The sequence below is a fragment of the Spermophilus citellus genome (genome assembly GCF_964194105.1).
Source record: "Spermophilus citellus genome assembly, chromosome: 1".
In the NCBI taxonomy this organism is placed as follows: Eukaryota; Metazoa; Chordata; class Mammalia; order Rodentia; family Sciuridae; genus Spermophilus; species Spermophilus citellus.
Window position 1 is genome coordinate 179,109,247 of NC_138182.1, and position 18,551 is coordinate 179,127,797.

Consider the following 18,551-nt stretch of genomic DNA (forward strand, 5'->3'; position numbering starts at 1 on the left):
AGTTTCTCATGATAAAGACATTCCTATTGTACCTTCTCTAATCTTTTTCCCAAATCCAATTGTCAGGTAGACATTTAAGATTATTTAAGAGGTGAGTTTTTAGTTTCCTAAAAATGTATTTAAATCTATGATTTCTGAAAACAACAATTATTATAAACAGAATACAATATTTTAGGGTTTTCACAGATACAGAGTATAGTCCCAAGGAACAAAGAGTCTCTTTTTCCTAGAAGCATTCATTTACTAATCAGACTGCATATCTATGAAAAGAGTGCTATATAATATTGCAAATTGTAGCATTTCAAAATCCATTGTGTGGGTATTGTCTGATTCTGTATAAAATGCATTTGATAAAATGTTCTTTTGATGAGGAAAATAATTTGATATATATATATATATATATATTTATATATATATTTATACTCATACACACGCATACACACACAGTATTCTCATTTACCCTGTTAGGGTTGCTTACTGGGTCAATAGATTCCAGTAAAGACTTATGAAAATTTGAGTGTTTGGGATGATAATTTAGGCTTAAAGTTATTAAAAGATTAGATAACATGTCCAGAGAGATTTGGAGAGAAAGGGTTAGGATGATGGGACTCTGTCCAGGCTGGTGGCAGGTCTACAAGCCTCTTTTGACCTTAATCATGACAGTCAGTGATGATTCCATAGGAGCCAGAGGACTGAATGTATCACTAGCATGAGTTTTCTATTTTAGTGGCAAAAGTGTTCTAAAATTCAGACATTTCAGCACCTCCTTACATCTACACATAAAACTGATCTAAGCCATGATCCATTGGCTGTTTATTTTGGAGTGTGTTATGCCACATTATTTAATATCTCCACACATTTTATGTTGACTTTATCTTCAATTGGAGACATCTGTGTTGCTAATATAGGAGCCAGAGGTTCAGATCACATATTGGCCCATTTGCATTGACTCCTTTAAAGTGCCCACTAATTACATGGAGTTCTTGTTAAAATGTACATTCTACTGATTTGGTTCGGAGGCAGGACCTGAGATCTGTGTTTCTAACCAGTTTCTACCTGATGCCACTATTTCTGGTCCAAAAACCGTAATTTAAATTACAAGGTTCTACATAACTGCAATCACTATGCTTTACCATCACCAATACAGGGAGCAAGGTAAGTGGATGTGTACCTTCTGTTCCAATCTTAGTAATATTCACCATTCATTGAGCACTAAGAATCAGACACTGGCCAAGGGTGCTTTATACTCAGTGCAGCACATAATCCACATAATAACCCTGTGCGATATGTATGATTGTTGTTATTTCATTTGATTGACTAAAAAGAACTAAGTATGAGGAAAGTTAAGCATGGTGCATAGTGTTATCTAATAAATTATTTAACTGTCAGTAAATAATCATTGTTCAATGCTTTCTCTCTTTTATAAAGTTGAGATCTTTATACTAAACTTCCTTGGATAATAAATATACATATTTTAAATAATTATTTTAATCCTTTGTGTCCTACTCTATAAATTCAATTGGAAACTCCCTTCTGTCCTCTGTGCCACCTAGAAAAAAAAAGAGAGAGAAAAAAATGACTGTTATTGTTTGAGTAATATATAGCTCCTTCTATGATTGGGTCACATACAATAACTATCAAAGCAAAAATATTTTTAATGATTAGGTTTCAGAAAATGCTATTATGTTTGCTAACTTATGTAAGTGTATCCTACATTTTTTTAAATGGAACAAGACCAAGTCTCTTATAATGAGCCTCTACTTTAAAAAGTGTGTATGAGAGACCTTGGTATTGGGCAGAGGGAGCTTCATTGCTTCAGAATCTTTAATCTGACTGGTAATTACCAAGGTTTTTCCTGGAAGCATGAAGTATAATTAAAGTCAGTGAACCATGTCTAAAAGAAGGCATCTATGTGACCTGGATTTATTCAGTAATCCAAGGGAAACTGCACTCCTAAGATATTTTTCTTTAATGACTATTACAGACTCGAAGCTGGTACTGATTTTTGAAAGGCAATACCTCTGCTGCCATGCTTCCATATGTGCCCATCCACTGTAACATGGTCACACTTTCCTTTTGCAAAGAATACTGCCAAATTCAAATGTTTTAAGAAAAAGCTAATGGTTTTGTGGCCAATGTCTCTGTTTTAAGTGGCATTAGATATTCGAGGACTACCTCAAGTTCTATCAATGAAAAGGCAGTTTATTAAGTAAAATAGACATGTTTTTATGTAATTAATTAAGTTGGCAAATAGTTGTTATTTATGTTTATTCCATCATTTAAAATTATGTAATAGTCTAGTTTAAAAACATAAATAAGTAGTTTAAAAAAAAAAACTAAGTTCTCTCTCTTTAAACTTATTGGGCTGAAAGTAGCCTATAATTGGCAACATCAAATGAGATATTTGAGATATTGAAGCCAAAATAAGCACTGTGTTAGCACTGTGATGTATTCTGAATTAGTACCTAGTGTGTTACTCATTTGTGAACTTAAAAATGGTTTTATTTATTTATTCTTTTTTTTTTTTTTTTTTTTTTGGTGGTGCTGGGTATTGAACCCAGGGACACTCTCCCACTGAGCTAAATCTCTAGCCCTTTTTATGTCATTCCCAGACCTTTTCAATTTTTGAGACAGGATCTTGTTAAGTTGCCCAAGTTGACTTTACACTTGCAATCTTCCTACATATACACCACTATGCCAGGCTTATATTTATTATCGTGTAGTTATTTTATAAACTCAATGCTCAATTCACCATCAAAACATATCTTAGTATTTCTGTTGATACCTTGAACAAAAATTTGAGAAAAAAAAGTGGGAAAAATATAATAGAAATGCAGACCCTTAACTTTGGGTTCATTTAGTTTTTTTCCCCACAGAGTATTAACTCTTTTTACATACAATTGTCTAACACAGGTGAAACATTGCACAAAGTTTCCTAAAATTAAGCATGATTTAATAATGTAAGAATATGTGTTTTTGTGCTTCACATTTTATTATATACATTTTTCCATAGTTTCTCAGAGTCATTGAAGTGATATATTTCATGTGGTTGTTTGACAGATTTTCTGAAAATGAATTGATGAAGAAAAATTATCATTCATTGTTTCATTTAATTACATACACATAGATACATATGTACATCTATATACTATGTATAAGTAAGTATTCATTATGATCCAGTTCTGAGCTTGGTTCTGGGTACCTGTAGAGAACAAAACAGACATGATCCTTGCCTATGGTTCTGTGCAGTGTAACCTAGAGTTCAGTCCTTCCCACACATCCTTTATGGTTTATTGAACTGTTTATTTGTATGTACATAAATGTACAGTTATTAAGTTAATATTTATTTATAAATTCATTTTAACGTTTTTGAAGAAAACAATTTTTACTACAAGTGGAAAATTCATCAACTTGCCAAAATTCAAAGTTAACTGCAAGCATACGTGGAATGAAAGTCTTATCCTCCAGTTGGCTTAGAAATTCTCTGTCCTTAGGGAGATATGATCCTCTAAGTCTTCACCTGAGTACTGAAGAAAGAGGAGTCCTCTGTTAACTTGGGGGCTTCCTGTTTATTTTTTTTATTCAAGTGGAAAGATCACAGTTGATATTATACTGTGGGTCATATCTTAATGCCACATGGAACACACATTCCTGCCACCACTCCCTTCCACCCCAACTGAAGTTTAGTCCATCAAATTGAAAATAAATTACCAGGTATTTCTGATACCATTCAAGTGAACTTTTCTTCATGACCTCTTAGGCTCAGAGGTAACTATAGGGTCCTATCTTTTCAAAAGTATGACAATTTTGATATTTAAGAGTACTGTCACATTTTTCTGCTACATATTAAAGAGGTATCCTTGCCATGCAATAGGCATTTAAAAATATCAGTGTCCTTAGTTTATATTTCACATCAAATGTGTCCTAATTGTTTTTATATGTTATAGGTACTCCTGTTTCAAGATCAGAATTATGGTCTTCACTATGAATACACTGTCCCATCAGACCCCGTTCCAGAGAATCAGAGCTCCAAAGAACCAGAACCCCTCTTCATGTGGACTCACACAGGCTGGGAAGACTGCGATGCCACATGTGGAGGAGGTTAAAAAATTTTAAATATTCATCTCTCCAAAACAGCAGTTGTTTTCTCACTTACCACTGATAAGTAAGACAGATTCCAGACCCCCAATCTGCAATTCCAATATCCATAAAGGATTGGAAACTGAGGTTTTTTGATGATATGTTTAGTACCTAAGTACCTGAACTACTCTGTAGCAAAATCTGCCTTGAACTGAAAAAAAGTATTTAGAATTGTTACATATTTCACTAATGTGATGACTCATTGTATTGCATTGCATAAATAGTAGTGAATTTTGTTTGTAATGCACTAGGTTCCATAGACGTTATTTAAGTTGATATGCAATATTTTTGTACTGTATTAATTTGACAAAATCTTCAAAATTCTGGATTCCAAACTAGATCTGCCCACAAAAATTGTGGACTACAAGAATTGGAAGCATGTTTTGACAGAGTAGTATTGAGTTTGCTTCTGTGTTGTCTGCATACTTAGGCTAAATATACAGAATATGTGGGGAAAAAAAACATAATTTCCCTAATTCTTTAGCTTGCTAGTTTTTAAAAGCATGTTACTATTTTTCTGAAATTGTGCTCCAAGATTTTCTATTTTTGTTTTCATGTCAGAGACTGAGGAGACAAAAGAATGAAATTACTTCAACATAAAATGTTAGACTTAGAAATTACTTCATCTTACCTTTGTTTTGCCCATGAGAAACTTGTGTGCCACAGATTAAGTAGATTTTTGTTGCTCACAGAAGTAGTGAATAGTAAGGGCAAGCAGATCCCAGTCAGGGACTTCTACCTTCCCTGTGAATCCCTGTGCATCAATAGCATATTATTATTTCAGTTACTTCCACTTAATAACATTTTATACAGCTTTGAGTATGAGATGCCTCCTAAGAACAAAAGGAGAAATCTTTACCATATAAAGGTATTGTACGTGTGTGTGTGTGTGTGTGTGTGTGTGTGTGTGTGTACTATATTTAATATGACATGGTTTGTGTAAAGAAGTGAAAAATTTATTTGGTTTTTTCGTGAAGGAATATCAATATGCAAAGCTTAATGTTGCTGCCGCAGAAGCCTGGGAAAGTGCAGAAAGAGACTGGCAGGTGAGACTGGCAGGTGGAAGAGTGTGTTTGTTGTACAGAAGACAGAAAATAAGTAGACAGGTAAAGAATACATTAAGGTATCAAAGTGTGAGAAGTATCTGGAGAAAAATAAGCAAGGACAGGAAACAAATCTGAAGTGTGAAGAATAGAGGGAGTAGGTTCAGTTTTAAATATGGTGGTCAGAAAAGCCCTCAATAAGATCAGGATGAATTAACACAAATAAGCAAACAAACAAATAAACTCTGACATGACCATGAAGGTTGTATGGGGCCGGTGGAAGTCCTGGAGTATGAGTAGAGCTGGTTGCTCAGGAATAGCAAGAAGGCTGGCATGGCCCTCCTTTGCTCTGGATGGTGTGGGATGCTTGTGGTAATGCTCAAATAGAGGAGTAACTTAATCTGGTTTGCATTTTTAAAGGTTTTTGTTTGTTTGTTTGTTTGTTTGTTTGCTTCCAAGTTGAGAGTTGGCTAAATGGAGCAAAAAGGTAGAAGGAGAGATCAGTTAGGAAGTTACTACAGTAATCCAGGAAAGAGAATAATAAATGTACCACTCCACTGTGTTAGCAATGTGGGAGGGAAGAGTGGTCAAGGTCTGTACAAAATCTCAAAGTAGAACTAACAGATTGTATAGATAGAAACATATATCTATCAATATGAGTGTTAGAGAATGAATGTGATAGTTTTAGCAACTAGTAAGATGAAGCCACCATCAATTTACATAGGAAAGTGAAGTCACAGGATGAGCAGGGAGTTTTATTCTCATTATCAGTTTAAGGTGCCTAATAGACATCTAAGGGTGATCCCAAGTAAGCAGTTGGGTATAAAATTCTGGTGTTCAGGAGAGAATATTAAACTAGAGATATTCGGTATATGGATGAAATATTAAAATATTGAGACTAAAAGTCACCAAATGAACAAATGTGGGGAGTGAGAGTGAGAGAAGCTATTGGAGGACTGAGACTTGAGGTACTATGCATTGACAGTCTGGAGGGATGAAGAGGAAGGTGCAGAACAATTTAAAATGAGTAGCCAACACATAGGAGAAGACACACAGGAAAGAAAGCTCTTGCTAGGCATCTGACATAGAGCTGTTACAAGGAGAAAATTATCAACTATCAAAAACTACCAATGGAAAATAAGGTAGAGGAAGAGTTGACTCTAACATTTAAATATATTACATGATTATGTTTTAAATGGATTACATTTAGTAGCTTTGAAACATGAAGTTTAATTCTTACCCCGTAGAAATTCATTTCAATGACATGTTTGGCTTAAAAGACCAAGTGGAGTGGATTCAAAAGAAAATGACAGAATAAGTGGAGAAAGGAACTCTAAGGGATTCTAGGAATGTTGCTGAAAGAAGAAAATAGAGAAATGTGGCAGTAGCTAAAAAAGAATGTGAATCAACAAAATTTGTTGTTTTTAATAAGAGAAATTATGCATACTTGTTTGTCAGTGTGCATTTTCTAGAACAGAACAGAAAACTAGAAATGCAAAGGTGACAGCAAACATTTGATGAAACAATATCCACATGGGATGGGAGACGGGATGCCAAAGTTGGCTTTACACAAATATATGGAGAGTCCCTCACTAGTAACATGCAAAAAGTTTAGTGCCAAGAACTTATGGCAATATTCTTATTACTGCATCTATTTTCTACAAAAAAATGTAGTCTTTGTGAGAGTGAGGGTAGAATAGGAGGTAATAGAGTTTGAAAAGAGGGATGTGAAGTGGCACTAAGAGAATAAGGAGACAAATTGAATGGGCACATGTATTTTGTTTGTGTGACAGCACTAATGATCCACTTGAAGTTAGTAGTATCATCTTAGAACGACACCAGTCCTCATGATGTCTTTATTCTCTAACTATGTACAGTATGCAGGTACTCATATGGAGTAAGTTTGGGAATTTCCAGGTGAGGATGATAAAATAAAATCAGATTCTGATTTTATGTTTTATGACCTGAAATTTTATGTAACAAGTTGGAAACAGTGAAATGTGAACTTTAGTTCTATGAGGAGGAAAGCAAAGATATGACAGGATTTAAAGATAGTAAAAATGTGATAGTATCAATAGAAATAGAGCCTGGTGGGGTTAAAGAATTCCTAGACACAGAGTACTAAGGGGCTAGAAAAGCAAGATATAATAGGATATAGAGCTGAGATTATGGATCAGATAATAGTGATTGGTTATACAGAGTGGTAAGGGAGTTACTTGCATAACTAAAATCAAAAGCAAGATCACAGTGGAGAGAAGAGGGCCAGGTACACATAGTGCCAGAATCACTCAAATTGATAGTGTAATTGTAAGAATTGTACCAGGAGCAGGGTTAGAAAAATATGACAATAAGCCAGGAGCCAAAATCTAAACATAAGGAGAAGGAATGACTCAGGAGTTTGCATTTGATCACAAGAAGAATGATGCATTGTATAGTCTGATACAAAACTAGAGTTTTCAAAGAAGAAAGGAAGAAGGGTCTGCTAGAGGCACTGAGGAACATAGAGACCCACACTACTTCTAGATCCCAAAGGTACCAGAGCATAAGCAAAATGCTTACCTCATTGGAGGCTGCAGGAAGAGCAAGAAACAGTGTTCTCAAAGGAGAGCAGGAGCGTGTGGGAACATTCAGAGGTGAAGAGGGGAGGAACAGTCATTAGCAGAGTGCTCATAGCTTTAGGATTGCACCTGTTGCCTGTGTCACCTGGCTCTCTGGAGCCACCAGGCATGGGCAATCCAGCAGGCAGGGCAAGGTGATATTATACAGCACACTCTTTGCTGCCAAGGATATAAGGTAATTACAACAAATAGATTTCAAATAATTCTCTCAAATTAAAAAATGTTCTCAGTCATTCTTGCCACAAGGAAATTTCCAGTGGCCATGTTTCCCCTCAGGCCACACTATCACCAAGGGACTTCAGTCTGCCATCATCCTATGTTCTCCTGCGAACAGCCTTTATATACGCAAATTCCTGGTCGTCTCCTTCATCCATTCTTCACTGATAGCAAGGCTCATCTCCCTTTACCTGAGTCACATCTGTTACACAGATAAAACAAAAATATAACCTGGAATAAATACGTTCTCAATGGAATATGTAGTTACAGATTTCTCCTTTACTGCAACTCAGATAAGAATTTTAGTCATGCCTTCAGTCCACTGACCAGTCAGTCTCTGTCCCATGGTCAGGGTGGGGTATGGGTGAGGGGATTGACAGACAGTCTAATGGATCACCTTATTATCAGTGAAGAACAGTCATTAAAATCAGTTTGCATTTAAAAATCCTGGACAGGAAAACGTTTGCCCAGTGAATTATATTATCCTCATTTTTTTTTCTCCTAAAATTGTGATCTGTTACAAGATACAGCAAAACATACAGAACTTGTCAACCTTCAGTTTGAAATAGCAAATTGTTTAGGATTAAAAATTTTCCCAAAAATCATATTAGATGATTCCTGGAGTATGTTTTGTCAATTTCTAACTCTTAAGGAATAGAGATTCACAATAAATAATTTTAGTCTCAGAGTCAGAGAAATAGTAGAGACCTTTACACTTGATTTCTTCATCATGGAGATGATATAGCTGAAGTGCATAGAGACCAGGACCTCCCAGGGTCCTGTGATGGGTGGACCCAGGATCAGATTCCGGCACTCCTGGGCTCAAATCCCCTTTTCTCCTGGCCACACTGCTTCAGGATCAGCTCAACAAGCTTCACATATTTGGTTTCCACAAAATAGAGAATGTCCTCTAGAGATTATTCAGGTTTTCTTTGGATTCAAAGAGACGTTTCATTTAAGAATTTATATGTCTTTATTTTTATTTGAAATGGCAGATTTTGCAACATACTCCTCCTAATTATTTACAATTCCTCTATGATTGGTGCTGGTGTAGACCTTCCCTCTGAACTTGGTTGCACTATTTAGTCAACAGTTTTCAATTATCTATGACTATGTTAATAGGGCACATAATAATGTCAATGCCAAAATATTTCTGGGCTATTGGGTATTATTTTTCTTTTCAGTTCATAAATAAAGTAGATGGACAGGCTTTCAAGAATTGCATTGTTTCTAACTTTGTGTTGTTGATTTTATAGCCAGGAAGGGCTTTGTAATCTTTCAGCATATTCATGAATTAAATGAGAGTGTGTTCAAAACACAGAACATTGGAAACAGATTCATGCAAAATTCATTTCCAAGAGCAAAGAGAAATAACAATTGCAGTATTCTATTTCATATGAATATATTAAGAGCAAATAAGGTATCACAAGGTAGTATAAAGTTTCAATGTTTAAACAAGTTAGTTTTCTAATTTTTTGGAAGATATTAGATTCTAATTGGAGATAAAAAATTAAAAAAATCCTTAATGTTGTCTACATAAATTTTGATTGTTAATGATATTTTATGTCAATACCTGCAACTAAGTTTTAAAATAATTTAAACTACTTTTGTTCACTATACATTTGTATGAATTTATGAATGCCAGTTATTACAAGTTATTGAAAACCTAACATAGAAGCATTTTCTATTTTTAAAAAGGCTGTTTTCTAAAAATATCTAAAAGTATTGATAATTCCAAATAAGTTTTTCCAGAAGTTTAACATAAATTTACTAACGCTCAAATACTTTTCCTAACAGTTTTTTCAAGGACAGAGGGTAGGCCTAGAAAACTTTGAATGGATGTATCACTTTTATTTTAGCATCAACAATTGAAATTAGTCTTTATTTTCAACTGTCTTAAAATGTATTTCTGAAATACATGTTTACTTTGCATTGGAGTTCTAAAACATTAAAATATTTGAACAGGCATTTTAAACCGACTTTGGATTTTCAGAGGTTCATTACAAATTTGACATAAAAGACCTATTTTGAACAACTTAGGTCTTGAGAGGCATTAAAAAGTTACATTCTTGCCAAGCCTGGTGGCACACACTTGTAATCTCAGCGGCTCAGGAGACTGAGGCAGGAAGACCATGAGTTCAAAAAAAGCCTCAACAACTTAATGAGGCCCTAAGCAACTCAGCAAGATCCTACCTCTAAAATAAAATACAAAAAAGGACTGGGGATGTAGCTCAATGGTGGAGTGCTCCTGGGTTCATTCCTGGTAAAAAGGACCACTCTGGAATATCAGAAAGCTTCGTGCAGAATCACCATTAACAACCTTAGGATTTATTTTGATCTAGTGAATGGGTGAATGAAAAAAATAAAACCTTGAATGGAGGTGCAAAGATTCAACAATCTATTTTGAAACAAATGAGTTAGACATGCTTTTAGGGATACAATTTGAAGAGATAACAATTTGAAGGAAAATAATAAGCCAACATTGTATGTTCTTCCCATTCATGTTCCTCTAGCCTCCCACCCCTTAGCATCTTAGCATTTTGGGCCCCTCTAGATCCTGCTTTCCTTATCCATGTCCAGATCACGTGGACGTATCCTAGCCTTTGGATTCAAATCAGAGACCACCTCTCAGTATGCAGAAGCTTGCACCTTTTAAAATCTTTTAGAATGTGTTGGACAGAAAAGAACATTTTTGGATGTGCAGTTTGTTCCTTTTTCCACTTTAAAGTTGATATACTCTTATTCCAACATAAATGTTATTAACTAAAGAAAGAGCACCAAATATATTTATTTTCCATTTTTATTTGCATTATTTTATTTCAATAATAAAATATACATTGTATTCTAATTTGTTTTCTTAATAGTATACAAACATTTTTATATTACCATAAAGTCCTTACTGGCTCGATTTTAAATATTTAAATGATGATACATGAGCTGGATTTGCCATAGATTATTATTTCCCATTATAGGTCATTTTGTTTTAAAAACAAAATACCATTCAAGGAAACTCAGTGTTAAGATGAACTTCTTAGTACAGAAATCACTAAAGGCTAAAATTGCCGGTTTATACTTTATTCACTCATTTCTTTACTGATTATACACCATCTATTATTAGATGAATGAAAAAAATGAATGGTTCCTACTTTCATAAATTTCACATCTACTTACTAAGGCGTCAGATGATACTAAAAGCACCATATGGAGCAATAACCAGAGATACAGAAATTCTCTCAGGGGTAAACAAATGTGCAACAGCTCTGGGGCCAGTGAGAAAGTTATGAAGATTGAGGAGTGGAAAGTGCCTAGGTCATAAAAGTAGGAGGAAAGCCAATTCATGAAGCTCATTCAGTGTGATACTAGTACTCAAGTAAAATTTAACTTGAAGGTTATCGGCCCCATTAAACTATTTGCATGCATGGAAGTGACAAAATCAGTTTGGATTATACATAAGTGTTGTAAACAATGCATAATAATTTTTATTATAATAAAAACTGAAATGGCCATTTTAGTATTGAGCTCAAACCCTGAGGGAAAAATATTTTATGGAAATGGAAAAAATAACGATCAATAAGTAAATGGTAGCCAGGCATGGTAGTGCACACCTGTAATCCCAGCAACTCAGAAGGATGAGTCAAGAGAATCATAAAATTCACACCACCCTGGACAACTTAGAACAACTGTGATTCAAAAATTAAAAAGGGGGCTGGTAGAGTGCTTGCCTAGCATGCACAAGGCCCTGGGTTCAATCTCCAGCACTGTAAAAAAAAAAAAAAGAATAAAAAAATAAGAATGAGCAATTAAGTAAATAAGGGCTAGGGTGCTGGGCATGTAGCTCAGTGGTAGAATGCTTCTGAGTTCAATCCCCAATACTGAAAGGAAGAAGAAGTAAATTGTTGTAGTCATCTTTTTTGCCACTGTGACCAAAAAAAAAAAAAAAAAAAAAAAAAGAACATTTTTAGAAAAGTTTGTTAGAGATGCACCTTTTCAGAGGTCTCAACCTATAGATGGCCAACTCCAACTTGGTCCAAATTGAAGCAGAACATCACGGCAGAGAAAAGCAACTCAGGACCAGGTAATCAGGAAGCAGAGAAAAGAGTTCTACTCACCAGGAACAAAATGTAGAGCCCTACCTCCTCCAGCCACACCCTACTTGTTAACAGTTACCAGTCAGTTAATTCATTCAAAAGGATTAATTTACTGATTAGGTTAAGGCTGTCATAACCCAATCAGTTCACCTCTGAACTTTCTTTCACTGTCTCACACACAAGCTTCTTGGGGACACCTCATATCCAAACCAGAACAATTACATAAAGTGACTTTGGAAGAAGTTCCAATTTTTAAAATGCATACATAAAGAATTGTAAGCATTTTACGTAGCTCTAAGTGCTTAGAGAAAAGTCCTTCTTCTCATCAAAATATATTTACTTTTAGTTCTCATGGCTTATTGGTCATCATTAGTTCATAGAAAATAAGTAACATTTTCAAAAGAAAATTATCAAGACAACTATATATGCACATGTATACACATAATATTTCTCCTATAAAGTTCCACAACTTTATTTTAAAAATCAGGTTGTCCAATAATATCTAGAGAGTTTCAATTGTGTGTACTGAAACACAGAACCTACCCACAGTAATGTGTGTCTGCACTTATGATGTAAGTTCTACAAATATGATCAACCTGGATAGACAAATTTTATTTTTAAATATCCCTTTTATCTTTTATATATTAAACCCAGGGCACAGGAAAAAATAAGTAAAAGCTTCTCTGTGAGTCGGAAAAAGAAGGCTCACTTAATCTAATGGGTGATCTTTGTTAAATGTCTTCAGAGCAGAAAGAATTAGCCAATAAAAATGAATCTTTTTTTTTTTTAGATTTTGCCCAAGTTTCTTAAAGAGATGAATGCATAATGATGATTTTATTTTATTCTTAACTATATCCAAAACAACCAAACAGATTTCCCCATGACTGTTACTGGGAATGGCACAGGAGAAGTTAGTTTACCATCAAGCAGATAACACACTATCCACAGCTTACTCATTGTTCAGACAGAAGGGCAGTTACTTCATTGCTTTATTTGCCCCTAGGTTCCACAGTATTGGATGCACTGTTCATACTGCAATTAGATGCTAGAATAGAAATTTCCGGTGCTGGCTGGGATGTAAAAAATAGAACAAAAATTAAACAATAATATTCCCATATGGCTTTAAGATCTTAGTTGTATTTTCAAAGGCATGATGTGTCTGCAGCTGAGCAATATGTTTTTCCCTGATTCTATTGTTTTTGTTCAATGAAAGAAAAAAGTGGAACTAAGCTTCTCCTGACTGCCAAAAACTTAGGCTATTGAGCTTCCTTCCTACAACATGGATGGAAATGTCCCAATTTGTATTCACACGCTTTTGTACTTAAAGCACCAACAAGGAGCTCCCTAAAATGAGGATGATGCCCATATTTCTTCTGCAATATTAATCTTAGACTTAAAAGATTTTTTTCAATAGCTTAATGTGTTAATTCTGGGCTTACATAACTTAGTTTTGGTACCTTCTAAGGAAAGGCAGAAATGCAACATGATTAGTCCTGAGTTATTTATTCTGTGATCACGTAAATGTTCAGCACAAACTTTCTGGATTATGTGTTTGTCATGCTTTTTGTGCCGTAGTTGGCAAAGTGCTATTATTTAAATCAGTTTAGGGAACTATATTCTTGTAGGAGTGTTTTATAACTATGAGGGCTTCAAATTAGATTTTAAAACTAACATTTACATTTCATAAGTCACATTTATTTTAACTGTAGTTTCAGTATTCATCATAATAACATATAACTAATACTCACATACGCTATCATTAAACAAAATTTGTATGTCTGCTTAATATATTTGTAAAATCATAACCCAGTCTCTGAAGCACAGGAAGCCAGAAGGAAGGTAACCAAAACCCTTTTAATTTTACATTTAAGTAACCTATACCTTATGAGGTCTGTTTTCTCTATGTGTTAAAAAAGAAAGAAAAAAATCTAAATGAGACAAAGTTGGTTTTGTTTCTCTAGAAGTTTGACATTGATAGACATTGAGAATCTATGATTAAGTCAAGTATCACACACTGCCCTTCTTGATATGCAAAGGAATTCCCTAGGTGTGTACCTGGGCATGAAAGGTGACTTCTCTCTACAAGTTAGCATCAAGTCACTTTGTTTTGTGAGCTTCACCAGTAATGTAAGAGGACCTCTGAGAGTGTAGCTATTGGCCCTCAGGCAGGCCCTTTGTGCGTGAAGTCCTTGGCCAAAGGTACTGCAATTTAGGAATTTTCCATTTGGACAACACTGTGCTATCTGTTAGAAGACAGAAAACACTGAAGGTTTTCATAACAAGACATGCAATAATAATCACAGATATACTTGCTACTTAATACACATGTGTATACGTATATATGTTGTCATGTTTGAACACAATGAATAGTGGTGAGGCTGTGTGCAGAATTATTGAGATGAAAATCAAAAAATGATCCTGAATTGCACCTGTTCTTTTGCCTTCTACTTGGCTGCCCCATTTTCTTTCAATCACTCATTGAAGTAAGTAATGTTTCAAAATGAAAATAACTCTCATTCTACCTCTCTTCTTTCCTCCTTCCTGATGCCAGCCTCCTCTTTCTGTTAACTGAGTGACAGAGTGACCTCTCTGGCGCCAGCCTAGCCTTTCATGTTTGGCATGACCAGCATGAATGCTCTGAGCTTCCTAATTACCATCGCATGACAGTCATAGGACCCTAACTAACAGGCCTTTCAATACAGACCCAGAAGACTTCTGAGTTCTTCGTAATCCTTCGTGACCAACCTGACTTTAAAATTGTTGGCTGATTTGATTATTTTATAAAGTCAAACCATCAATTAAAATAGGTTATTAAATCTTACTTAGATGTCTTTTTTTTAACTCAGGTTATTTACATATAAGACTTTAATGGAGAAACAGAATTTAGTACATATTTACTAGACTTTAAGTCAAGAATAATAGTATTATCAAGGAATTGTGATTATAGAGCTGTAAGCAAAATGAATATACAGGCAAATAGTCATTCTTACCTCCTAACTTCTACCATAGCAGAGAAAGTACAAAATGGGAGTTTTTTTAAAAACAGTGAAAAATGGTAAGAGGCTTATGATTTTTCTCAGAAAAAAATAACAATCATTGCAGAGAAAAAAAATTTCTGGAATTCTCAGGGTCTAGAATTCTCAGGAGTTAAGTTCTGAGTTATAATTAAAGTAAGCTTGCTTCCTGTCACTCACTACAGAACTCTGGTGATGCACAACAAGATGATTCAAAGTGCACATACATCTGTGTGCTTTTTATGTGCTTTCCAAAAAAGGCCTATTAGGGAAAGAGGATTCCTAATGCCTTATGCACATACAGTTTTGTTTTTCTGGGTGCTAGGGATTGAGCCCAGGGCCTTATGCATGCTAAGCAAGTGTTCTACCTCTGAGCTCTCTCCCCAGCCTACACACATGGTTTTCAAACACTTAATGCTAAAAGACAACCACAGTTTATTACAATAAAAACTTTCTATTAACCTCTTGTTCACTTAGGTTGCTACTATCACTTTGTATATAAATGCTTGCCATTTACTTTCTAAGGAGAAAAAAATTCTTAAGCCTGGAAATACATTTTGTTATGTAAATTATAAATAGTATTATCTTCATGGATGGAACTTCAAATTAGTTTAAAATATCTATGAAAATTCCAAGCCTATGAATATATAAATTCATTTCATAAATGACTATGATAACATTGCTTTATATATTAATTTGCAATTTTTAGGAGAAAGGAAGACAACGGTGTCCTGCACAAAAATCATGAGCAAGAATATCAGCATCGTCGACAACAAGAAATGCAAACACTTAACGAAACCAGAGCCACAGATTCGGAAGTGCAACGAGCAGCCATGTCAAACACGGTACCCTATGCCAGCAACCCTGCAAGCATTGTTTGGCTGTTATATTGCTATCCCTAAAGCATACTCAGAATATTATTAGAATCACCTTTTCTTAGCTTACAAAGGGATATGAACCACAATGTGAACTTTTAAAGAAGCAAAGTCTAAGAATGTAAGGCTAATATTTACAATTTTGTGTTCTCCATAGTGTAAATACAACCACTTAACTGGGGATGGGGGTGGGGAGATTGCGGTGAGAAGTAATTAAGATTACTTGGTAACCTGTAGATCACCTCTTAAAAAATCTGGTTATTTAGTTGAATTTAGATATTTGCTTTTATGTTCTCTGAAATTATACATTAGAACTTTCCAGAGGTCAATAAATCAAGGTAGGATGGGGCAGGACCAGAATAACTGCAGAATAATAGGGACAGAGTTGTCCTTCTGTTTCCTGAAGCTAGTTCCTCACTTCCTCTCCTCTAGTTCTCAGTGCAAACTTCCGGGTTTCTGACCCAGCTCCTTATTTTCCCAATAAGTATTAGGAAAGCAGGCAAGAGACTCCTAAGTAGGAGACAAAATATCTATGCCAAGCAGCTGAGAGTGGGCTAGGAGGAGGAAGACCATGCCTTAGTAACAAGAAGATGAAGCAGAGACAAGAATGAACCTGAGTTTAATTTCGGAGAAGCCACTACAGCTGCCATCACAGGACTACTGAAAATTTACATGTTATCTCATAAAAATTAATGTTGAACTTGAGTAGAACTCAGCACTACTGTTAAAAAGCCCTAAATTTTTTAGGAATGAGATGATGAAGAGTGTGAGGCTGGACTGATTCCTTGAGAATGGTAACAACATTATTTATTTTATCTGACATTCAGGAATTTGTTGAGGCTCAGTCAGTTAGGCATGGTTGTGAATTCTTAGGAAGTTAAATAGAGGATTGATCTCCCCTTAACAATAGCTTCTGCAATGGAGTCACGGTGAATTTACACACTGCAGAACTCAAATATGCAAAGAGTTTATAGCTTTGTATTCATCTATAACTCATATAAACTTTATAACCTCCTATCACAATGAGTAAGTATGGGACAGGGTGAAGGAATAAAAGTGCAGGAGCAGCAAAATTGCAAGTTAACTCATATTTGCACTTTTCTTTCTTAAATAATCTCTGGAATACTCTTTGATGATCTCTGGAGTGTCATCCAGGTAGATGTTCAGTTCTGGTTTTCTTGTCTCCTCTCTTCCCCGCCCCTTCTTTTCTATCTTCAGTCATTGCTATTTCTGCCTCATTGTAAAACTCAGTTCTTAAGCTCTTTTGATCTAGTTCATGCCATGTTAATGGACGCTTAAAAGGTTTTGGAAAAGTACTTTCTTCTTTTACAATGTTCAAATTTCAGGGGTTGCTTTACTGTAGATTCAATATATTTTAAATATTAAAAGCTGCTTATCAGTTTTTCTTTCGTTTTCACTCTTGCTCTAACAATCCTATGCCCATGCAAATATATCCTCCTAAAAGAAGAGAATAATGAGACATAAAATGTTATGCAAAATACAAAAGAACATTAATATACTTTTAATAATATCACACATACTCTATGTTCCCATGTTATGGTTTTAATCCCAACTCCATAACTGGTGAACTAGTAAAGATCTTTTATAATGCAGGATAGTAATTACATAGATAACCTAGGTTATTATTATTTTCAACAGGCAGGTCTTTGAGGCCTTTCCATTCGGGTCTGGACAGATCTTAAGTAGAACTTTTGGTTTTTGTGCTGGATCATTGGAATTATCACTATTTCCAAAATCTCTCTTTTCATATCACTTTTTTTCTATTAAAATAATTTATTTCAAATTAAACAGTTAAAAACATGAATATATTTTTATAAAAATTCATACATTTAAAAGCAAATTTTCCTTAGTGATCCCTTTTCTGTTATTACTGCTCCCAGCTTGGATGGTATCCTTGACAATTAGCTGTGTATTTATGTAAAGTACATCTATGAGCCTAAAGAAATATGTATTTTTGTGTTTCTGTGTATATTTTATTAATTGAAGTAGTACCACAACACAAAATTGACCACTTTTTAATGTTCTGTGCCTTTATTTTTATTTATTTATTTTTTTTCTAATCAGTTATACATGATAGCAGAATGCTCTTCAATTCATTGTACACAAGTGGTGCATACTTTTTCTTTTTTTAAATATTTCTTAGTTGTAGTTGGACACAATACCTTTATTTATTTATTTATTTTTATACGGTGCTGAGGATTGAACCCAGGGCCTCACGCGTGCTAGGCAAGTGCTGTACCACTGAGCCATAACCCCAGTCCTGCTGCACACTTTTAACATATATTTATTTATTTATTTATTTATTTATTTATTTTTTTAAAGAGAGAGTGAGAGAGGAGAGAGAGAGAGAGAGAATTTTTAATATTTATTTTTTAGTTCTCGGCAGACACAACATCTTTTGTTGGTATGTGGTGCTGAGGATCGAACCCGGGCCGCACGCATGCCAGGCGAGCGCGCTACCGCTTGAGCCACATCCCCAGCCCTTAACATATATTTAAATGCTAAATAATCTATGTGGAATATTTGTTAACATATT

The 18,551-nt window shown here is 34.8% G+C and overlaps 1 protein-coding gene across 3 annotated transcripts in view; it reads left to right on the forward strand.

Annotated features, from left to right (window-relative positions):
• ADAMTS19 (ADAM metallopeptidase with thrombospondin type 1 motif 19) overlaps positions 1–18,551 on the forward strand; it is a 254,721-nt gene that overhangs the window by 197,952 nt on the left and 38,218 nt on the right. For all 3 annotated transcript variants that reach the window (XM_081281410.1, XM_081281411.1, XM_081281412.1), the window contains 2 exons: positions 3,948–4,101; positions 15,829–15,964. In XM_081281410.1, coding sequence (XP_081137536.1) covers positions 3,948–4,101; positions 15,829–15,964 — 290 coding nt within the window. The remainder of the gene's footprint in view (positions 1–3,947; positions 4,102–15,828; positions 15,965–18,551) is intronic.